Source organism: Balearica regulorum, chromosome Z (genome assembly GCF_011004875.1).
Source record: "Balearica regulorum gibbericeps isolate bBalReg1 chromosome Z, bBalReg1.pri, whole genome shotgun sequence".
NCBI classification, from domain to species: Eukaryota; Metazoa; Chordata; class Aves; order Gruiformes; family Gruidae; genus Balearica; species Balearica regulorum.
Genome location: NC_046220.1, coordinates 56296597 through 56318131, shown reverse-complemented (window position 1 = coordinate 56318131; position 21535 = coordinate 56296597). Strand labels below are relative to the sequence as shown.

At 39.8% G+C, this 21535-nt stretch overlaps 1 protein-coding gene across 2 annotated transcripts in view; it reads left to right on the top strand.

Annotated features, from left to right (window-relative positions):
- SLC1A1 (solute carrier family 1 member 1) overlaps window positions 1-16984 on the top strand; it is a 55615-nt gene extending 38631 nt beyond the window's left edge. The window contains exons 6-13 of one of the 2 annotated variants that reach the window (XM_075741043.1): window positions 1430-1537; window positions 2903-3087; window positions 5144-5251; window positions 10034-10156; window positions 10693-10887; window positions 11409-11543; window positions 14820-15079; window positions 16898-16984. In XM_075741043.1, the coding sequence (XP_075597158.1) occupies window positions 1430-1537; window positions 2903-3087; window positions 5144-5251; window positions 10034-10156; window positions 10693-10887; window positions 11409-11543; window positions 14820-15063 (1098 nt within the window). In that variant the 3' untranslated portion in view covers window positions 15064-15079; window positions 16898-16984. The other variant, XM_075741042.1, reaches the window with a different exon arrangement.
- The last annotated feature ends 4551 nt before the right edge of the window (window positions 16985-21535 follow it).

The following is a 21535-nucleotide window of genomic DNA, read 5'->3' as shown; positions in this document are numbered from 1 at the left end:
GAAACAGAAAACTGCTATCTACATATCACATTTACTTGAGATTCAGTCATCTTTATCTGTAAATATATCAGCTGGTTTTTATGAAGCTCTCTGCTTCCCTTTTTTGTCTTCCCCAGCAGCTGCCTAGCAGTTTATCTGAGGTTTGTATGTGAGGTAGTTAACCTTTCCCAGTAAATGATGTTAAGTGTCCTGCTGTGCACAGCACTGAATGTGTTTCCAGTTTATAAAACTTCTTCCTGTTGTTTTTCATATGTTAATTACTGTCACCCAGCGCTAAGGAGACAGAGGTTCTTTTAGGGATCCTTGGCAGAATGATGACTACACTAAATCATAGTTACAATTAAAGCAATACAATAATATCTTAACAGGATATTATGATTAGTATAGCACAGAATTTATAGTCAGAATAGCACAGGATTTCTATAAGCAGAATCAGTGTAGTATAATTTTATAATAGTACCACTTAGCTTATGCTTACTAATCACATGGACCTTCTGCAGATTGGGTCAAATCTCAATACATGGTTTTGTATCGACAAAACAATGATAATCTAGACTTGAAAAACATAGAATATGAGTCACTCCCTCAGTCCTCGGAGGAAGCAGACAATGGTGAAGGCGTCCCTGGCCACCAGGGATTCCTGGGTCTCAGTGTCCAGCAGCAGCTGCAGTTCAGGTTCCCCCTTAGGACTTGTAACTGCTTGGTTTTATGGACAGTGCTCTGGATGCTGTTACGCTTCCTTGTTCTGTGGCAGGGTCATCAACACCTGTCTGACAGGTGCCTGGGACCTTCAAGGCTGGTAAGAAAAGGAGTAGTCAGTGTGGCACCCAGGAATCTATCTTGAGGCTGTTAGGGAGGGGAAGAAAAAATCTGTTTGGATTGTCTACTTGGTGCACAGGACCTTCAGGGCCTGATAATAAGGGGAAAGGGGACTAACAAGTGACCAGCTCAGCCACAGAGAATGGCTGTTTGCTTTATATTAGTCATGCTAACTACATTACCAAGGGTCTGATTCTATCAGATGCATCTGCTCTACAGACGTCTCCTGGGGTGGCTGTTAGCAATTCTCTCTAGACATTTGGTCCCAGCAAAAAGTCCCCTTGTCATGGTCAGGAGCTGTATCTCATCCCCACAACACTGCATCAGATTCACAGGGCACACAAGAGCCTGGGAAGCAGAATTTGTAGCATGTTATCTGTGAATCACTTGTTTGATCTACAGCATCTGAAGTACAGAACCATGATGGCTCACATGAACTGGGAAATAACATGTTTGTCTATGTTTGCTACCTTCAAGTCAGATTGGTTATTTTTCCCCCTTTTCTTTTACTGGGCAAAGGCTATGCCTTTGTCCATTCTTCATTTCCCTCATGTTTCTAAGTTTTTTGGGGGTTTTTTGGTTTGTTTGGGGTTTTTTTTAAATTTTCCAGTATAAAACCAAACGTGAAAAAATTGAAGCTACAGCTGGTGTGGATAAAAATGGCTCCACATTTACAGAAGAACCTGTTACAACTGCTACGACAGCAGAGGCTTCAGAGGTATGACCTTTATTGTTGTATTTCTTCATAATATATGAAGTGGGGAGAAAGAACATAGAATAAATTTGGTTTAGTTGATGTGGTTAGCAACTGAAAAAAGGAAGGAAATGGTACATACATAGATTTTAGCAAGAGCACAAAGCTTAATAAGTAAATTGTAGAGGTGATATGAGGATCTTCAAGTAGGTTTAAGAGGACTCCACTGATAATTAAGCAGTCCAAAGATAATACGTGATGTGAGAAAATAATCCATTAATATACTCCATTAAATGTATATGCTAATGAACTGTCAATTTGTTGAAAAATTAAAGAAAACAGTCACTGGGAAAGGCTAGATGTATATCAGCACAAGATGTCTGAGCAGCAATGAGATAACTGTAACCACTGCAGAAAGAAAGGGACGGAAGATCACAATGATTTTTTTTTAGTGGAAAGCAAAACAATGGAAGGCATTTGTTAATTAATAGTTTGTTACTCTGAAAAAAAAAAGTAAAGAGACAAAAGTGAAGAAGAAGTTTAAAGAGCCTCTGATTAAAGGTGTCGAAAACTTTTGGGTGTTGATGGTTCATAAAGCCTAGACTTACTGTGGAGGAGAGGGAGAAAGGAATTTGACAGAATATGAACACAGAACTACAAAGAGTACCAAATCAATATGCATTTTGTTATACTCCTTCCAAATTTCATCTCATAGCAATGAGAGCATGGGAACATGAGCTACATGAAAAGGCATGAATTAAATCCTGAAGCAGGATGTAGTGAAGAATTGCACCCTTCCCTTCATACTGCACAAACACAGAGGGAAGTGTGAATCTCTACCTATTTAGCAGGATTTTTATGTTATGTGCATCCAATTCTGCTATAAATTATTCAATTTCACTGATTTCAGCTGAACAATAGATTTTAAACTTGGGGCAAAATTGGACACTATTGTCCCAGTTCTTATGCAGTAGACTATTTTTCTTAAATCCAGACACAAACCCTTGAGTTGCTCAGAAATAACCACAAGGATTCTACATCAGCTGTATTTTGTTCTCCACAGTAGGAAGTAAGGCTTGATTATATTGATGGCATGACTGTGGATACCTAGACCCTGCTATACTTTTGTGTCAGGGCAACATGAATTAAGGGGTGCTTTATCCCCTGCTAGGGTTTGGTCAGATCCTTGTATACAATACAAAGCTTTCAAAGACAATTTAGTTCTACCTTCATTCCTGAACTTGCCCACTTGGCACTGCCAGAAAGGGAATAGAGTGGGGAAGAGTTTCGTGTCTTTTCAAAGAAAGATCTAAATGTGCTTTCATTTTAGAACTCTCTAAAATAAATTCAGTGTTTTCTGATAGTAACTTTTTTCTCTTGAATCTGTAGAACAAAACCCAAGAATATAAAATCGTGGGCATATATTCTGACGGCATCAATGTGCTGGGGTTAATCGTCTTTTGTCTTGTTTTTGGAATGGTTATTGGGAAAATGGGAGAGAAAGGACAAGTGCTGGTGGATTTTTTCAATGCACTGAATGAAGCTACAATGAGAATAGTTCAGATAATTATGTGGTAAGTCCAAGGACATACTGGCATTTTCTAACAACTTATTTAAGTGGATTTTGTCACTGATGAGGTAGGAGCAGACTCATACTTCATGTTTGCTTTTGTATAGTGCTTGACAGTGAACAACTTTAAAAGAAAGGCTGGTAAAAAGTTTCCTTTCTACAGAATTTTATCCTGTTGACGAAACTGGAGACAGGGATTCCACATACTGTACACTCAAGAAACAGTCTTATTGGTACACAGGAAATGTTAGTTTTTCAGACATTCTTGGTAGAGGTTAATATCAAACCAGTACAACTCCACTAGTGATTTGAGGACTGCAGAAGCATTACCACCCACGTGCCCTTCTCAGTCTTGAACACTATGCCCTGATAGCCATTATGCTCACAGGTTAGCTGTCCTCGGAGCTGAGTTCCTTTAGAAATATAAATTAATATACAAGCCATAGCACAGAGGAAAATCCAAAATTGTATGCAAAATTCAATTTAGCATCTTTTACCTTCTACTAATAGGTTTTGTGAGACAACATGCTCACAATATTCTCTTGTAATATTCTTGGACAGGAAAAACAACTTAAAAATGTAGAAACTTGTCTGATGTGTTTGGTTGGACTTCACAGCTGTTCACAGAGCTTTTGTCCATGCAGATGACAATTACAGGATGGGAACTACAAGTGCACACAGTCCTTTCCAGAGTTTGATCCTACATGTGGAGTGCCTTGTGCTGTTTACTACAATACTCCGCTTGCATGTTTCACACAAACAGTAGCCTATCAACTCTGGCCCTTCCATGGATTTTTCTTCCATCCCAGCACACTGGGATGCCTGTAAAACAGTAAAACTGTCCAAGGCTTAGTTGCACACTTCTTGCTGCCTTTAAAGAAAGGTTAATTAGTTTCTGCAACTTGTCCTGTGCCAGGCAGCTGGCTCAGTCCCCAGCTGAGTTACAGCCCCATGAAATAGGCTGCCTCACTCTGCAGCAAATTAGCACTAATGAGAACTGGGTGTTAGCACATGCCACAAATACATGATCCTACACATAAGCTGACTGTCCATTTTCTTGTGTGTGCCTGAAGCTATGGCTATAGGATCCCTGTGTTTCTACAGGTGTGGGAGCTATTGCCTTGAATAAGGTTAAGTTTGATGCTGGCAGTGTGACGAATTAGGTCTGCTTTCAACAAGTTCAGGACTCAGAAGGAACTAGGAGTCCCTGCTTTGCACAGGGACAAGGTAATATTTTATTTGTGAGATAGCACATACACTTTATAAATGTATAATTTGTATCTTAAAATGGATACATTTTATATATTCACAAATTTATAAATTAATTAATAACTACTCAAAGCTCTGAAGTGGCAACTTGTCTCTGTGACAGCCTGCTCTCTGGTACCAAAAGGAATGCAGTGGAGCTAGTGCTAGCATAAGTCTGATTTTTGCCTTGCATTTTCTATAGGCAGTAGCTTGTGCAGCTATTCATTTTCTGTAAGGCTTGGCCTTGTGTAAGTTTACTGGGGGATGGGGACCCTTCCATCAGGAAACACACTGATGACCGTACTATCCCAACATACTCAAATCGCTCTTAGTCTGTGCAGGTGACCCACACAGAGCCCCCAGGGCTGCAGGGCTGTAAGCACAGGAGACCTTTCCCATCCGTGTGTGATTGCAGAATGCACAGATAGTGGTCTCAGCCCTGCAAACTTCCACCTCCAAGAAAACTTATGGCTATGCATAAACATTTGCTGCAGTAAGGCAAACCCCACACCCCTTCCCAAATTCTGTATATTCTGAGACTCCAGGTCATACAGTATTTGTTAGACTATGCATAGGGTTACATTTGCTCTGATTTTCTAATCTTTTTTCATCACCTCTATTGTAGTCTTGCTGCAAGTGAATAGTCAGTTGTATAACAGAATATTAAAAAAACCTTCAGTTGTGTAATAGAATATATAAAAAAAACTTCTATCTATCTGTTGTAAAAAGTTATGCTGTGTGAGAAATTATTCCATGGTGAGTACACAATATTTCTGAGAATGCATTTTAATTGCTTTATTTTTGCTTTCTAGGTATATGCCAATTGGTATCGTGTTTTTAATTGCTGGGAAGATAATAGAAGTTGAGGACTGGGAAATCTTTCGTAAACTGGGTCTTTATATGGCTACAGTACTAAGTGGGTATGTAATTTCTTAAAGATGAAATTAAACGTGTGCAGTTTTTAGAGCTCAGTTGATTGCAACTCAGTTATCCACAACATCCAGCCTTTTCTAGGTCAGAGACAAAAATTCTTGTCAGTGAAAATTATGTGAGGATGTATGAGGAAGTTTTGAATGCACATTTTGCTGAATGCATATTTTGTTTTAAAAAGTCAGTGCTTTGCATTCTGAAAAAAAAAAGCTAAATCTGTTCTTGTATTCGTTGTTTCATCTTCTCAGCTTGGTGCTGAAACAGGTAATATCACTGTATTGTTAAGAGTAGTAATGCTTCTGTGAGATGCTAGAATAAGCTGGAAAAGGGTGAGATATTGTGAATTATGGCTTATTGGGGGTTGCCAGCCTACTGAAAATACACAAATATCCAGATTAAGTAGAGAACCTCCATGGCATCTGTGGGCCCAAGGTGTACCAGCATAGGCCCAGCTCCGCTGCCCAGTACAAATGCATAGTAAGTGCAGTGCACAATAAATGATCGTGAAGAGGAAACTGATCCCGTCCCACCTCAGTGCAGAGCAGGCAGCTGTCCTTGAGAGAAGCCCTGGGGACTGCACTGTTTGTTCGGTACTCCTCAAGGCAAAGGTAGCTGGTGAAGCTGCAAAAGCAGCAGTTGTTATCTGAGTAACTTAGACAAACATAAAAACATTTTTTCTATTCTTTTTCTAGACCCTTATCTGTGTATTAGTCTGGGATGGAGGAGTTTATACTTGCACAGTGTGGAGTCTTGTAGATGTGGAGCCTTTGAAGGAGCAACTTAACTGCTTCAAGTGATATAGGTTATAATACTAGATCATTATATATCTCTGAAGACTATCCTACAAGGAACCCTTTGATAGATAAATGGATACTACAGTCCCAATAAGTTAAATGCATTTAAATTTCTATTTCCAATTCAGTGAAGCATAACTCCTAGGCTGTCTTGGTTCATTGCTTTAGCAACCACTCCTATAATTCCTTCAGTATAGTAAGGATTTATTCATGTTTTGTCTAGAGGCTAGATCCAAAGTTGTTCAAGAGCTTCTTCCCCCACATACTTTATGCTTATACATGCTATTCTTCAAATGTCATTCACAGGCTTTCTGACAACCAAGCCGAGAGAAGGGTAATATATTAGTCTTAAATGCAAATTTCCTTATAAATAGTCAAGAAGGGTCTCTTTTTTTTTTCCCCCAGTAATCTTTGCTAGATAATCATATTTATTTCAAAGTTGTTGTTCTGTTTTATGCATAAGTCTGTATGTTTCGACTAGCTGTTCAAAAATCATTTGAGATATAATGACTTTCTAAGTAAAAATTACAGCTCCAGAAATAGCACTGAATCATGACTTTTTCAAAATGTTACAGAAATGAGTGTGAGTTATGTTTTTCTAATGCATAATGCAGTTTTTTGTGAGTTTCCATTTAGACTTCGAAAAGAAATCAAATTTTTAAAGGATGCAAAAGTAGATGTTTACCAAGAGACTGTAAATCAAGAGACTAATATTTTCTATATAAATTATAAATGAGACCATGACCACAAGATATATAGAAGTTGCTTATAGAATAACTATAACTTCTGCAGGTTTGCTATGTTATTAACTCAAATTAACTCAGAGGAGGAATATTTTGCATGGATTATTACTGCCCTTTGACTTCAATTTTAGATCAGATAGCAAGTTTTATGACTGTTTACCTATTAAAGGTTACCATTTGTACTGTGACAGGCCATATGTTCCTTAAGATGTGTGTGAAGACACAGTGCCTTCTCCAGAGTACTTTGATTGCAAAGGAAGCTACCACCACTCATAGTCTCCCGTTTAGCTTGTAACCATGGGCTTGACAGCCACAATAATATTAAGTAGGTTCCCAGGTGCCATCAAAATGATTGTATATAGTAAGGGTGCCCACCTTTACATCTTTGGAGAGAAAAAGTCTCTGTTCCACTGAACATTCTTGCACATGCTACAGTTTTCCCTGATAGGTGCTAGGGTAAATCTCTGCAGCATTTCTGTGTCTTATGGAATGGCCCACAGCAGGTGATGCTCAAGGTGTTGTGGAGAAGGGCTAACAGCAGCACATTCTCTGCAAAACTGACCATCAGGGAGAGCATGTTGTAATCAGATCATGGTAGCAAAGATGACAATGTACACACAAGGCCATAGGCTGCCTGGAAAAGGTGCTTGTTCTACATTTTCCAACCTGCAAGAATACCCTTCTTCCCACCTCGGCAAACAGGAGTTGTGCTCTTGCTTTGTTTTAGTTTCTTAAACACTGCTTTTCCCACCATCTTTTTGTTCTTCATCCTTATTTGCTTGACCTTGTCCGTTTGCAGTGTGTTCTGTTCATCAACATCTTCTGTAGCTGTCTGTCATCTTCCCTTGAAGCTCCATCCTGAAAATTACAGGCTATCATCTTCAACATACTTCATGTGTTTCCTATCAAGAAAAATGTATGAGAGCATGAGGGTTGGTGTGTCTTATCCTCCTCTTCCTTTCCTTTAACTTCCCTCCACAGATGATCTTCTATCTATCTCACCTTCTTCCCAGCTTTATTATTCATGACCTTCCACACTGTGAGCCCTACCAGCTCTCACCCACCATTGCCTGCAACACATCTCACTTTAGGTCTCATGTGGGTCACCAGGAGGGAACACACTTCCTCCAGTGCCTCTGCTCCAATTGGGCACTAAACATCTTCAGCCTCTCACTTTTTTAATGGTTGAGACATCAGGCTGAGGACATATTAGCAGTCACAGAGGAGGAAAATCAAAGTAGGAGGCATAATACCAATGCCAGAGGACTCACAGCCTGAGGTGGAGAAAAAAAAAAGGAAGCAGACTCTCTCTTGCCTGTGCCTTTTGTCTCTTCTGAAAGCAGCAAGGCAGCTGCATCGCTGCATCTCTGGACACTAAAAGGAATGCCAGTTTGGGATTCTGAGGGACAAGATTCTTCCTATGTTAAAACTGAATGCTATTAGAATTTCTCTTTTCGGTTGCTGATTATGATTTTTGGTATACAAATTTGTGCCACTTGCTGTGAGTTGCATTTCATGCATGAAAATAAATATTACTTCGAATTTGTTTCATGAAAATCAGTAGTAGCAAAGCAGATATGCACAAATGCTTTATTTTGGATAATGCCAAGTTCATGCTGCAATTAAAAAAAGTGCACATCTAAATTTTTCAAAATAGCTATTTGGAAATCAGTATGCTTTGAGACATAGACATACTTGAAATGTTTACTCTCATCAACATTTTGTTAAGATACCCAATGACACCCACACCACTTTATTTTTTTCTATGTGTTTGGCAGAATTCAGTTTGTTCTCAGGCACCATTGCATAAATTGTTAGGTTTCTTTCTAGAGTTCTTTACAAAATGATATCAATACATGTTGTGTGGTGCGGTTATTTACTTCCACTAAATAAGTAATTGTTCACATACAGGATGAAAACTTTAATACCTGTTGCTTTTAAAAAGATAATTTTTCCAAGGAAACAAATAGTTCAGTTTTGTGGGTGATTTTTGATGCTGTTGTGGACTTCTGTACTGTGGCTACTGCTCTCCTAATTGCCTGTTTTTGGCAGAACAAATGGTACCCTGATTTATCACTATCTTTATCAGCTGCTCTGAAATCATAAAGCACTATTACTACATAGTAACATTCGCAAGAACATCTTGTGAGGACAGAATAAAAATCCCAAGGTCATACATGACAACAGTTCTGGGATTTATGTTTCCAGGTCATGATAACTTCTTTTCACAAGAAGCTGATGTTGCTGTAATTGCTTGCAACCTTGGAATATAGGAATTATTTACATTTACCCTTCACATATATTTCATTTCAAATATACTCACAGCAGGCTGTTCATCTCTAATCTTAATGCCCACAAAGCTCTGCATTCATATGCATTCTGGGTTAATGCACAATGTTTACAATTAATGCACAAGTTGAAGGATGGATTTGTCCCTGAGACCCACCCAAATACTCAGGCAAATACACTTGAGCAGCTGAAATCAACAGGACAATTTGATCTTTTGCATGTCCACACACTTAATTCTAAAAATTAATGGTTTCAAAAGAGGGTATTTCAGCATCTTACAACATTAAAGATGGTGAGACTATATATGTATCTCATTTGTACAGTCTGAAACACCTCACTACATTTTAATTGTAGACATAAGCTTACATAGTTGTCCACAAAGTAAGTGTAGATTTTTTTCTATAGGATCATGTTTGATGTTTCTGCAGAAGGATGTGGACTTCATCTGTCCCTGACTGGGGACATAAGATATGGGACCATATTTATCTTTAATTCCAAAATGTGTTCTATGATAAAGGTAGATAAACTTACAAAAATAATTTGGTTTGTTTTTCTAATTTGTCTCTAGTCTGCATTGCAAGGATTTTTTTTACCATTATTTCAAATCACCCTCTGCCTATCAGTTTAAATATTATTTATTACTTTAGTTTTCTATCTTCAGTTTAAAATTATTACCAATATATTAGTTAATGCTTGTTCTACTTTGGAAAGACAGACAATTAATAATCTCTCTCTCCCTTCAGAAAAAAAAGTGTAGAACAGCATTAGTCTGCATTTTTTTAAAGATGGTACAAGCTCTTAATTTTGAACATATGTGTCACTAAAATCACCTTTAGTGTTTCATAAGTGGACTTGAGGACAGCACTAGATGCCTATTATCACCATCTTATTAAAACGAGGCAATGAGATAGATCAATTTGTTTAACTAGTCCATTTTATTTTGCAGACTTGCAATCCATTCCACTATAATTCTGCCACTGATCTACTTAATAATAGTAAGGAAAAATCCGTTTCGGTTTGCAATGGGGATGGCTCAGGCACTTCTGACAGCCCTGATGATTTCTTCCAGGTAAACAAAAGAAACATTTATTTTCTGTCATGTTCTTAATAGTAATTGCATTGATAGTGCTCTGATTTTATTGCTACTGTATGTATTGTTACATACTCTGATTTCACCTGAACAATTCTCAGTCTCCTGGAGGTTGAAATACTACTTTCATTGTTATTTCTGTAGTACCCAAAGGGGCACTATAGATTGCACTGACCTTACACCGTACAAGAGTCTGCCCCTCCCAGGAGAAGACAATTCTTTGCCATTCAGTTCACTAGTCACAGACTTGCTAGAATTTAAGCTGTTGCAATGTTTCTGTGACTACATACTTCATGACAATTTTACCATGTGACTTTAAGGATAACTAAGACTTTGTTATTTCTTCCCATAATTAGAAGAGATAACAAAAGTTACTTTGCTTTTTTGCGGTGCAGCCTTCCTGCCTGCCTTAGATCTCTGAGTCTTACAGCAGATCAAGCTCTGAGGAAAAGGAAAGATAAGGGAAATGGTATGCTGTTGCCTGCACTAACTTCATGTGTTTATCTATGTGCCAGTTCAGCAACTTTGCCTGTCACCTTCCGCTGTGCGGAAGAAAAAAACTTAATCGACAAAAGAATTACCAGGTTCGTTCTTCCAGTTGGAGCTACCATCAACATGGATGGCACAGCTCTTTACGAAGCAGTAGCAGCTGTATTTATTGCACAACTGAATGACTTAGAACTGGATATTGGCCAAATAGTGACCATTAGGTAAGACTGAAGCTATCACACACATTTTGTTGGTGGGTTTTTTAATGGATAATGGTACATTAACTTTGGATACCCCATGGGAAAGTTGAAACTATCATTCACAGCACAGGAAGTAACAGAGACATTCTCACTTCTTAGTCCAAGACCTTGCCTGTGCAACCTGATGAGGAGGTGGGGTGGGCCAGGACATGCAGCTGATACAGAGCATTGTTCTGGAAATTGCCATTATTCTTCCACTGCAAACACTTGCAAATTCAACTTGGCCTTGACCTGTGATGCCCAGTTTGCTCGTTAGTCACGCGTTGCCTGTTATTCTGCAACGTGACCATAATAGTAGCTATACCTGACTTGTCCCGTAAACTTGTCACCAGTAAGTTATTGAGTATATAACATTCAAGAGGAAAACTCGAACATTTGGGCTTCTTTCTTGCAGTGAAATAAGCCTATTTGTACCAGAAAATAGAGTTTCTGTGAGTGACATGTATTCTGAATGCTGTTTCTGGGCTTTATTTGGGATTTAGCGTCACAGCTACTGCAGCCAGCATCGGGGCTGCAGGTGTCCCCCAAGCCGGACTTGTCACAATGGTGATTGTACTGAGTGCCGTTGGCCTGCCTGCCGAAGATGTCACTCTGATCATTGCAGTTGACTGGCTTCTGTAAGTTTAAGGCACTTGATATTTAATTCTTTTTCCTTTTTTTCTAATGTTTACGTAATTTGTGTGGGAACTTGTGGATCTGAGAAAGAAAGCAATAAAATCATTTAGGACCGTTGCAGGAATTGGACAAAGATTCTTCTTATGACCAGGCTTGTTCAATATAGAGTTGAATGCAGTAGTGGCCTTAATTCTGGGAGACATCCTACTGCGTGGGATGGCAGTGAGTAACCTCACATCCAGAGGTGCTATCCACCTTAAAATAGTGGGCACAGCATTAATGAATCATGCGCATAATACTCAGGAAGGAAAGATATGACAGTACCAAGGAGTGCCTCTGAGTGTCAGCTGCCACCATGTTATGCTAAATTCATACACCATTTGTAACAACCAAATGCAGCCACAAGCAGAACATGTCAGCTGATTTCCACAAAGCAGATAAAATTCCATACACTGGTGAAGAGGTAGCGGAGCACAACATGAACTAAGCAAAGCTGGTCCTGGACTCCACCTGCACGCGCATGGTGGGCTGTACATGGGTCTGTGCTGCCAGCATTACTCTGCTAGGGCTCTTCTTCACTGAGAGTTTTATAGGCCTAGCCCCTTGATCAACAAGCACATGCATGCAAACTCAGAAAGCAGTCCTTATGCCTGATCCCAACCATCTCACCTCAGAGCACACCAAAACCCCTCAGTCCCATTAAGCAGCTCTTTCTGGAGAGAAGCATTTTCACCAGAAATCTTTTCTGTTTGACTTACACCAACACGTTTCTCCACTACTTTTGCAAAAGCCCAAAGAAACACAGTGTATTCTGGAGTTCAGAAGGGCACCAGCATTCAGTTTGGTCCCATGATTCAATGGGAAAAAGTAACAGGATTCACAAAGAGTATAACTTTAGTAATACAGCTTTTTTGCTTCCTAAAGTATGCAAGCTTTAGTGCTCAGACCAAAGTTTTGTTCACCTGCGGTAACTCAGCATAGATGATATTTCACTGGTATCAATACAGAGATCTTAATCATTTCATAGTCTCTGCATGTCTTCCTAGGCTCACATTTACACTCAAAGTGAATGCATTCCTGATCCTCCCCCATGCTTTCCAATCATTTTCTTGAAGGATTTCTGGCAGCAACCTATGTATTTCACAGATACAGATATATATAATTTATTTGATTATATAACTCAATTTTGCAAGCTGTATAGAGAAATGCCAGTCTCCAGAAAACAGGGGCTATTGAATGCATCCAAGAATCAATTTAATTTCTGTATAAGCATAATTGCTCCAAACAAAACAGTTCCAACGACAAGTACATTCTCCCCATCAACTGTCTGCAACAGGGTCTAATAGGTTTGTTTGCTATGCTCCACAATCATTTTGTTTCCTCCAGGTCTTTTCTTTTCCCAGTGGACATTTAGTTTTGTTAAGGATGGTAAAGATCAGTACAAACCGCTGGCTCAGAGCAGGTATCTAAAGACAGAACAAACGTGTATTGGTTCTTTTCCCAAAGTACTCTCCTAGCCTCTTGCAAATTCCAGGTCACAGAGTTCCTGAGCTAGAGGTGGGTTTTGTTTTAACAGTTCTCAATAGATTTCTTCTTCCATGAATGCCTCGTTGCTTTTGGAACCCATATAAACTTTTAGATTTCCATAAATCCTATGGAGAGGAGTTCCACAGAGACATATTTCATTTTGTTTGTTTTAATCTACATCCTAATCATGATGCCCTCTAATTTTTATGGGAATGAGAGAGAGAGAGAGAACAGTAATTACTATTTTGCATAGTAATCATAATTTTATGGATCTGATCTCATCTCCACTTTGAAACCCCACAATTTAAGTGATTCTTAGGCACAATATGAATGCATGGAAGCTACCTGTTTCACCATGAAACAGACAAAGAATTGAAGCTGTTTCTGATTCTAATTGAGATTTTTTTCAGATTAAGGTGTCTTGCTGTGTAAAGCAAATTAAAGATTAATTTCATGTACCAGCGATCATTGCCAGTGCATTTTGCACCTCAGCAGATGGAATGCACATCATGATGCCACGTAGATTATTAACACTTTTGCCTTTTGTACCTGTTGCCTAAAATGTATTATTTTGCAACTCACTAGTAGTGGCTCATTAACAATCCTCTAGTTAATTCTGAACTTACCAAAGTTTTATTATTTAGGCGTGAGGAGTACTTCCATGTTTTTAATGAAGAATAGAAAAATTTTGAGAAGAGAGGTATTATGAAAGATGAGTTTCTAGTGCTGTTGATTTCCTCACTTGTCACACTGATCCTACCAGAATTTCACTTTAACCCTCTCTCTTCCTTTCCCTACCATGTATTTCCTTTCCATATGGAGAACCCACGGGCACTTTTTAGCACTGGAGTTCAGCGATTGTGGTAGAATATGTGTATGAGACATGCCAATTCACTTCATTATTGTTTTTGCAGTCCCTTTTATTTGTGAATATTCCCACCTCAACAACTCTACACAGACAGGACAACTTGTTCTGCCACAAAGCCCTTGCAGTGCTATGTAGCTGAAAAGAAAAACAGGGAAGCATGACCTTCCACTGTCCCTACCTTACTTCCGTGCCAATTTTCAAACTTCACTATATTGTGTGGTTTTGTTGCTCCTCTGCCAGGCAGTGGCATATTTTTAAGACCTGCAAAATCACATTTCTGTTGGGAGAAATCAATAGTACAGAAGTATCATAATTTTTAAGTGTTTTTAATACAAGTTTGTACTTCGACTCTTTAACAATGAGAAGCTAACAGAAGATAGCCTTTCCCATTTCCAGCATTTGGGCCAGAATACTGAAGATACTGGGCTGGGTGATCCTCTGGCTGAGGAAATGACTGTTAGAAAGACAAAAGGCTCAATGCAGCAGACTCTTCTGCTGCACCCCACGGTCTCTTTTCCCAATGAAAGAGAACCAGCTGTGTAGCATACTTCAGGGCCTGACAAGTGATCCCTACAACATTTTGTAGGGCTGCACACAGCAGTGTGATTACTGCTCTAACAGACTAGTGACACAATGTGACAGAGTTTTGCACACCCTTTACCATGTAATTTGTCATGAAAGTGACTCCAGATTTCTTCAAATACACATGAGGAAAATTCTGCTTCTTATTCTACAAGATTTTTTTCTTTGAATTGCAGAATTACCCCAAATCTGCATTGGGGAAAAAACCAGCGCTGCATTTGCCAGAGTAGCTTACTTTTACTAAAAGGATTTTCCAAGTAACATGCAGAATGGTTTGTCTGACAACATTTTTATTCCATAGGGATCGATTCAGAACAATGGTGAATGTCTTGGGAGATGCCTTTGGTACAGGGATAGTGGAGAAGCTCTCTAAAAAGGAGCTGGAGCAGATGGATGTCACCTCTGAAGTCAACATAGTCAATCCTTTTGCCTTGGAAACAGTACTTGATAATGATGAAGCAGAGACCAAGAAATCGTACGTCAATGGAGGCTTTGCTGTAGATAAGTCTGACACCATATCCTTCACGCAGACTTCTCAGTTCTAAAGCCAGTAGTTTTCAGGTAAAACAGGAGCACTAAAAGACATGGCCATATGCACTCTCTCAAAAAGCTTAAAGGATAATTGATTATTAATTACATCTCACATGCATTTGATTTACTACACAGACTCTGATTCTCCTTTCTAGTTCTGCCCCTTCTCATCACCTCTCCCTTGCTGACAGGTTAAAGAAAAAGTTATAAAATACTTTTTTTAAAGAATACACAGTATTACTGAGGCTATGAAATCCCTCTTTGGAATCAGCAGGCTCATAAATGGGTATCTTAACTGAGACAGCTAAATGTGTTTTACTCAGGAGTAGCACAGCATTTCACATCTTACCCACATTACAAAGCATCTGTATGAAATTACTTTTAACATCCTTGCCTTCTAAACAGATTGCATTGTACTTGACACCTACTGTAACTTGATCATGTGCCAAAATACTCATTTCTGCAGCTGAGAGGATACCATTTGGGTGATTCAGGAAGGAATAGACCAGAAAGGCCTTGTAATAAGTATTTTACTGTGAACAGGGTTTCTTTTTTTTTAATTGTGAAGTAATTGGGCATGGAATAATTTCCAGAGTTTACGTACTAGGTTTCCCCATGCCTTTCATGTTATTGCCAGCTCCTGGGACTGGCCTTTAGATGTGGAATAAATTGCTGTGGGTTTGCTTTTCTGGCATTTGAAGAGTTTTTGTCAAGTGATACTTCACCAGTTTAGGTCCACTTTGATGGCCTCGCTAGTACATTTCCATCAAGAGCAGAAATAAGTCCATTTACTGTTGTTCATCTTTGACTCTAACCAAATATTACTCAACCCAAAAGTAGGCAGAGGTCATGAGGATGTAAATAGACTATATAGCAACACATAGTGCAAATTCTAAATCATTCCTCCTTGGAATAAAACCAGATATAGTATCAAGAATATAGAAGGCAGACCTTTTTTTAAGCTTTTTACACACACTGGTTGGTTTTTTGCTCTGTGGTTTAGTTTGCCAGTTGATCATGCAATTTTGTAGGTGCAACACTACTACAGTGCCAACATGTCAGCTAAACTGTATTTTATGAAGCATTTCTGGACCCAGAAAGTCATGTGTTCAAGTGGCTTGCTACAGGATAAGAAGCACCAAGAACTTCCTCATAAGAAATCTCCATTTTGTAAAACATTTTATACAAGATTTCCATGGTGCAAAAATCACTCAAGGGAGGAGTTGCTGTAACAAATTTTTTTGCCTTGCACATTAAAGTCATTAGCCATTTTATATGTAAAGTAAACTGAAATTCATATACAGTTCTTTGTAAATAAGCTTGTGGTAAACCTAAAATTGCACTCACATGCTAACAAAAAACCTTCAAGTTCCTGCAGTGTTATATACTTGATTCAATCCTACACTTTTGTATTGAAATAAACCAGAAGCGTGCCAAAGAGAACTGATTAAGAAAAGAAGAAAATATTTACTGTAGGTTTTGATAAATTGCACCTTAAATCAACAAGTCAATGAGACATAATACTGTATTTAAATTAAACATTATAAACTATATGGAAGTGTTAATCTAAGTATTGGTATGTTTATACAACATAATGTACACATTGAGTAAATCAATCTTTTACCTGTGCAGAAATAGTATGAGACAGTCTATTTGTATGGCTTTGCTTACGGGAGGAAAAAACTCACCAGTTTCCACAACCAGCCTATAATCTACGCTTTGTCTTTGCTTTTTTAAGTCACCCTTTTATGGTCACCCCATTATGTAATCACCCTGTTATGATGTACTGTGAACAGTGTTCCTAACATGTTCCAAATAAATAATTTCTCTCTTTACTCTTTGTTTTAGCCTACCATCCTCTCTCACTGTAGAATATTGAATTCCTTTAGCTATAGCAAGAAAAACAAAACCGGCTGAATTTAGGATTTGTTATCTTCACTAGTGACTCAGCTGTAGCTTTGGCAAAAATTTCTCTCTTCTTCCAATAAAATAAATGCTTAAGAGCGCAGTGCTGAGATTGCGAGAAAGTCCTCTAACTATGGGTGATCTGGGTTGGGAGTATACTCATAAACACATACTAAGCAGGGGACTATTTATTATTTATTTATATGGATCAGATTCAACTAAGCAGGGGTTGATGGTGCCATCTATTCATCACCAAGAGACTAAACCAATACCAAACCATGTACTGAAGATACTGTTAAGTCCAAGGACGCTTTTCCTGACACAATATTCTGAGTATGTACCTTTCATATACGTGGAAACATCATGCACGGGCAATGCGTCCTCTTCTCCATAGCCTCCTGGTCTGGAGGCTTTGGAGAGTAGTGGAGACTCTCCCATCAGAAAAGCACCTGCAGGTTTTGGCCCTTTACACCATGTTGTTATGTTCCTGTAGGGTCTTTGGGACTATTACAGGATTGGATCCTGCATTTTGAATAGCATGTGTGGCTTTAAATCATGGAAGACAAGGTTACCCGCTTACACATTCCGGCTGAAATACTCAGGGACTTGCAGTTGACTCTTAACACTGAGAAAAGAAGCACCTGGACATAAACATATACAGGTCTGTCAACATGCACAGGTCAGCTGTATCAGCTCCACAAGGGTTTAAACTGCATAAAACCAATCATGACACGTGCAGTTCACTTTTTCTTTAATTTTCCCTAATAAAAACAGAATCTGCCCAGTTTGAGATCTTCAAAGACACAACCAATCATTCCCCCAAACTCATTTATCAAGACACAGAAATATATAGCCCTAAAAGCAAAGGTATAAAATAAGTAAAACATTCTTTAATAAGAGGTAATGGAATGAATAGGCCAGGTTGCGGCTCTGCACTTTACCTGTCTGCAGAACAAGCACTATGTGTCTGAGGTGGGGGGACTTGAAAAGAGCAGAGGGACACCAAAAGGGTGGTGGGGCACAGACATGCTGGAATGTGCCTGAGGGTCACAGACCCTCCCAGGAGGCCACCAAGGGGCCCCCGGTGTGAATCCCATCACATGCAAAGACCAATCCTATAAGCTGGACCAAGAAGGAATAGACCTTAAAGGACTCCCCCAAACAGCCATGTGAACCAGAACCGGCCGATGGGCGTGTGAACCACAAACTAGATTTGGACTAAGCGTCACGCAGGACTGCAGGGGGACCTCCCTTTGCCATGGTTGTGAGGGATTTTCCAGCTACCTGTAAGACCACTATGGAGTGCAGGCTGCTGCTATCTATGTTGCCTTATCCTTAGGTCGATGACCTTACAAAAAGTTTCAGGAAGTTCTGTCAGACCGAGCAAGGGGGAATCCAGAGTGCACCATGACTTGTCTGCCTTCCTGCCTGGGCCTGCAGCAGCCAAAGAAAGGAGCTTGGGCACAGAAGTGACAGCAGTGTTCAAGGGAAAAAGGAAAAAGTCTGGAGAAGTCTGACCAGCAACCAGCTCCCCTCTCCTCATACCCTGTTATCAAAGTTTATCTGTACTTGAGGTAAATAAATTGTCCAGTGTTTCCTTTCATAAGCATGTGTAATAGCATGTGACTAGACCTCTGTGCCACAGCTTCTGTTAGCAGAGATCTACTGTCCTCCTGGGGAGGTGGGAAGATTTGGGGGTATAAATCCCCTTTTTGAAGCTTCTAAAAGGCAGATTGCTATCTCAGCAGAAGCCAAGTGGCAACCTGGCTTGCAAACTATAATGCTTATAGCTTAGACATGGCAGCAAGAAAGCACTTTAAAAGAAACAGGTGGTTGTGGCAGAAGTGGATGCACCGTGGGAAGCAGACTTGGTGGATATGCAACAGTTTTCCATCAAAATGATGGTGTTTAGCACATCTTATCAGTGATAGACATACTATACAAGCTTGCCTCAGCCATTGATTCAAAAGGCAAAACATGTTCTGGGTAGCTGGGGCTTTTAAAACAATTTTAGAAGACAGTGCAAGCCTAAGAAATTACAGCTGGATCAGGAAAAGAATTTTTAAACCACCCTTTAAACAAGATGTTAAAGCAGAGAATGTTCACCATGTTATTACTGATAAAAAAACCTCTGTCATAGGGCATTTTAACAGGATGCTCAAAACCAAGGTGTGGAGATAGTTTACAAGATGCAACAGCTCTTGCATGTTGATGTGTTGTCAAAGTTTATGAGAAGCTATAACCAAGCTTCACCAAGCTATCAGAGCCAGGCTTGTGGACACGAACACTTTAAACTCTGCAAGGATCTGGAAAACCATATATGGTGGTGTGTTTAAAATGAAAGAATCTGCGCCTCTACTCAAAAAGGGAGACAGCATCAGGGAGTCTAGAACAAAAGGGAGATTTGAATATGTAATGAAATATAGTAGCTGAAATTGTGAGAAAGGGACAGCTGCCTGCACACTACTTAACAGATTATGATCACAAAGCAATTGAGAGGACATTTTACTCTGATGAATTTAAAAAAATGAATCCTGATGAGGATAGAATCTACAGAATTAGAACATTACTGCAGAAGGGAAAGACAGAAAAAAGCTGCTGGAGAAGTGGTGTGGCTGCCCCAGAAATTTAACAGTTGGACAGGAGCCTCCCATGTCCAGAACATCTAGTGATTGGCAGCAGAGCAGGGGAAAAAGGAAGCATAGCAGACAGGAGATTGTAGGACTTCATGCTGCCCAGCAATGCCAGCACTGGCATCTTTCCACAATACACCAGCATGAACTGTCCTGTAGAGCTGGTGAGGCACCTTGAGTCCTCAGGTAAGTGGGAGATGGGGCTGATGGAAATACAGTACCCACACTGCTGGGATAACATCAGCAAAGATGCTACTTTTGAAATACCACTGCAGGGTGAGATATGGCAGTATACTTTGCAGAAAGGCTATTACCTGTCCCTCTCCATGTTGATGGAACATGTGAACCATCATACTGACCCCCAGAAGAGAACTTCAGCCACCGACTCTCTGGCAGTAGACCTGGTCGGTGGCCCCATCATAGCGAAAACAAACATTAAAGTGAATAAAATCCTTACAATTTTTCTCCAAATAGAGATCTAGCACATATTTGGGGGGGCTTATCTGCAGGTTGCTGCTAAGAAATTGCCCTGTCTGATGGACATCACTGGAGGGTTTAACTCACTCCACCACTACACACATCTTGCAGAGCACCAACTTGTCAGGGAATTTGGGATTCCATTACTGCGCTGTGTTCGACCGGCAATGATAACAATGAAATCATTACAGTGACGTATAATAAGCTGCATTATGTACTGGTAGATCACCAGCACATCAACACAATCAGCATTGAAATAAAGACTGACCAGCATGACCACGTCTCATTTTGCTTTGGGTGATTGTGAACTGTGACTTCAGCCCTGGAAGTATGTAATATTTTAAGAAACCACACTAAAATGATAGCGCTAAAAATCTGCAGGGACCCATCCTTGCATTACTGAATTATTACAGAGCCCAGCCCGGCAATGGTCTCTCTGGTTTTCAAGGTGTTTTGTGTGAAGCATGGTGTGGATGTTGCAGGTGTATTCTGCAGCCTGTTTAGAAAGACCATCCTGTGACTGAAAAGGGGGTTATAAATTGTTAAGCAACACATTAACAGCACTGCTCAAGATACTGCAAAACACATTTGGACATGTGTTTCCAAGGTTGCCCCAAAGAAATTGGAAATGCCATCAAATCAGGAAGGCTTGGGACTTGTTTGTATTCAAATAGAAGGCCATAAAAGAAAGAGATGCATGTCATGCCCCCGAGGGAAGGTCCACCCAGCTCTTTAAATGGAAGAGGAAGGAGGACACCAGGTAACAGTCTGACCAGGACAAGAAGAAGAGAAAGAACAAGAAACCAGGCCAAATGGTGCAAAAGAAACAGAAAACTCGGAAAGAGGTCCCATTCTACCTGTAGAAAAGGAAATATATTTTAAAAGGGATGGCTTTTAGTCATGGCTGCTCAGGAGAATGTACCAAAACCAAGCCAGATTTGTTTGAAGTGTCCCCAACACAGACTTGCTTTGAGAAAAGCCTTTTTAATGAGATGCCGTCACTGATGCGCAAAGTTGGTACTTCTGGATTTTTTCATAACTGAGAATGGGGAAGATTACATAGATCTGAACAACACCCCGCTGTACCTTTGCTGCAAGATTGTAAAAGCTGACAGGTCCAACTTATGTGCTGGTGAGGTTGTGGGCCTCATGAGTTACCTGCTGGACTCTTGTTTGCAGCCAGCGAGATACTACGCTGCAGGACCAGCTGCCACACCCTCATTGAGTTGCTTCTCGATGGCAGCCACGACACATTGTCAATGCATTTTTCCATGGGGTTGTTCTACAATGACACAGCCGGGCAGCAGGGAAGAGGGCATGCTGGATCGCATCAGTAATTAGCGGTTCAGGCAACGGTCAACTCTGATGGCCCAGAGTAGGACTGAACTATTTGGACTGCTTGATTGTGATCTGTTCTGTCAGGGCAAGCTTCTGTTGAATGGTGTGAACATAAAAACAGCTGATGTGCATC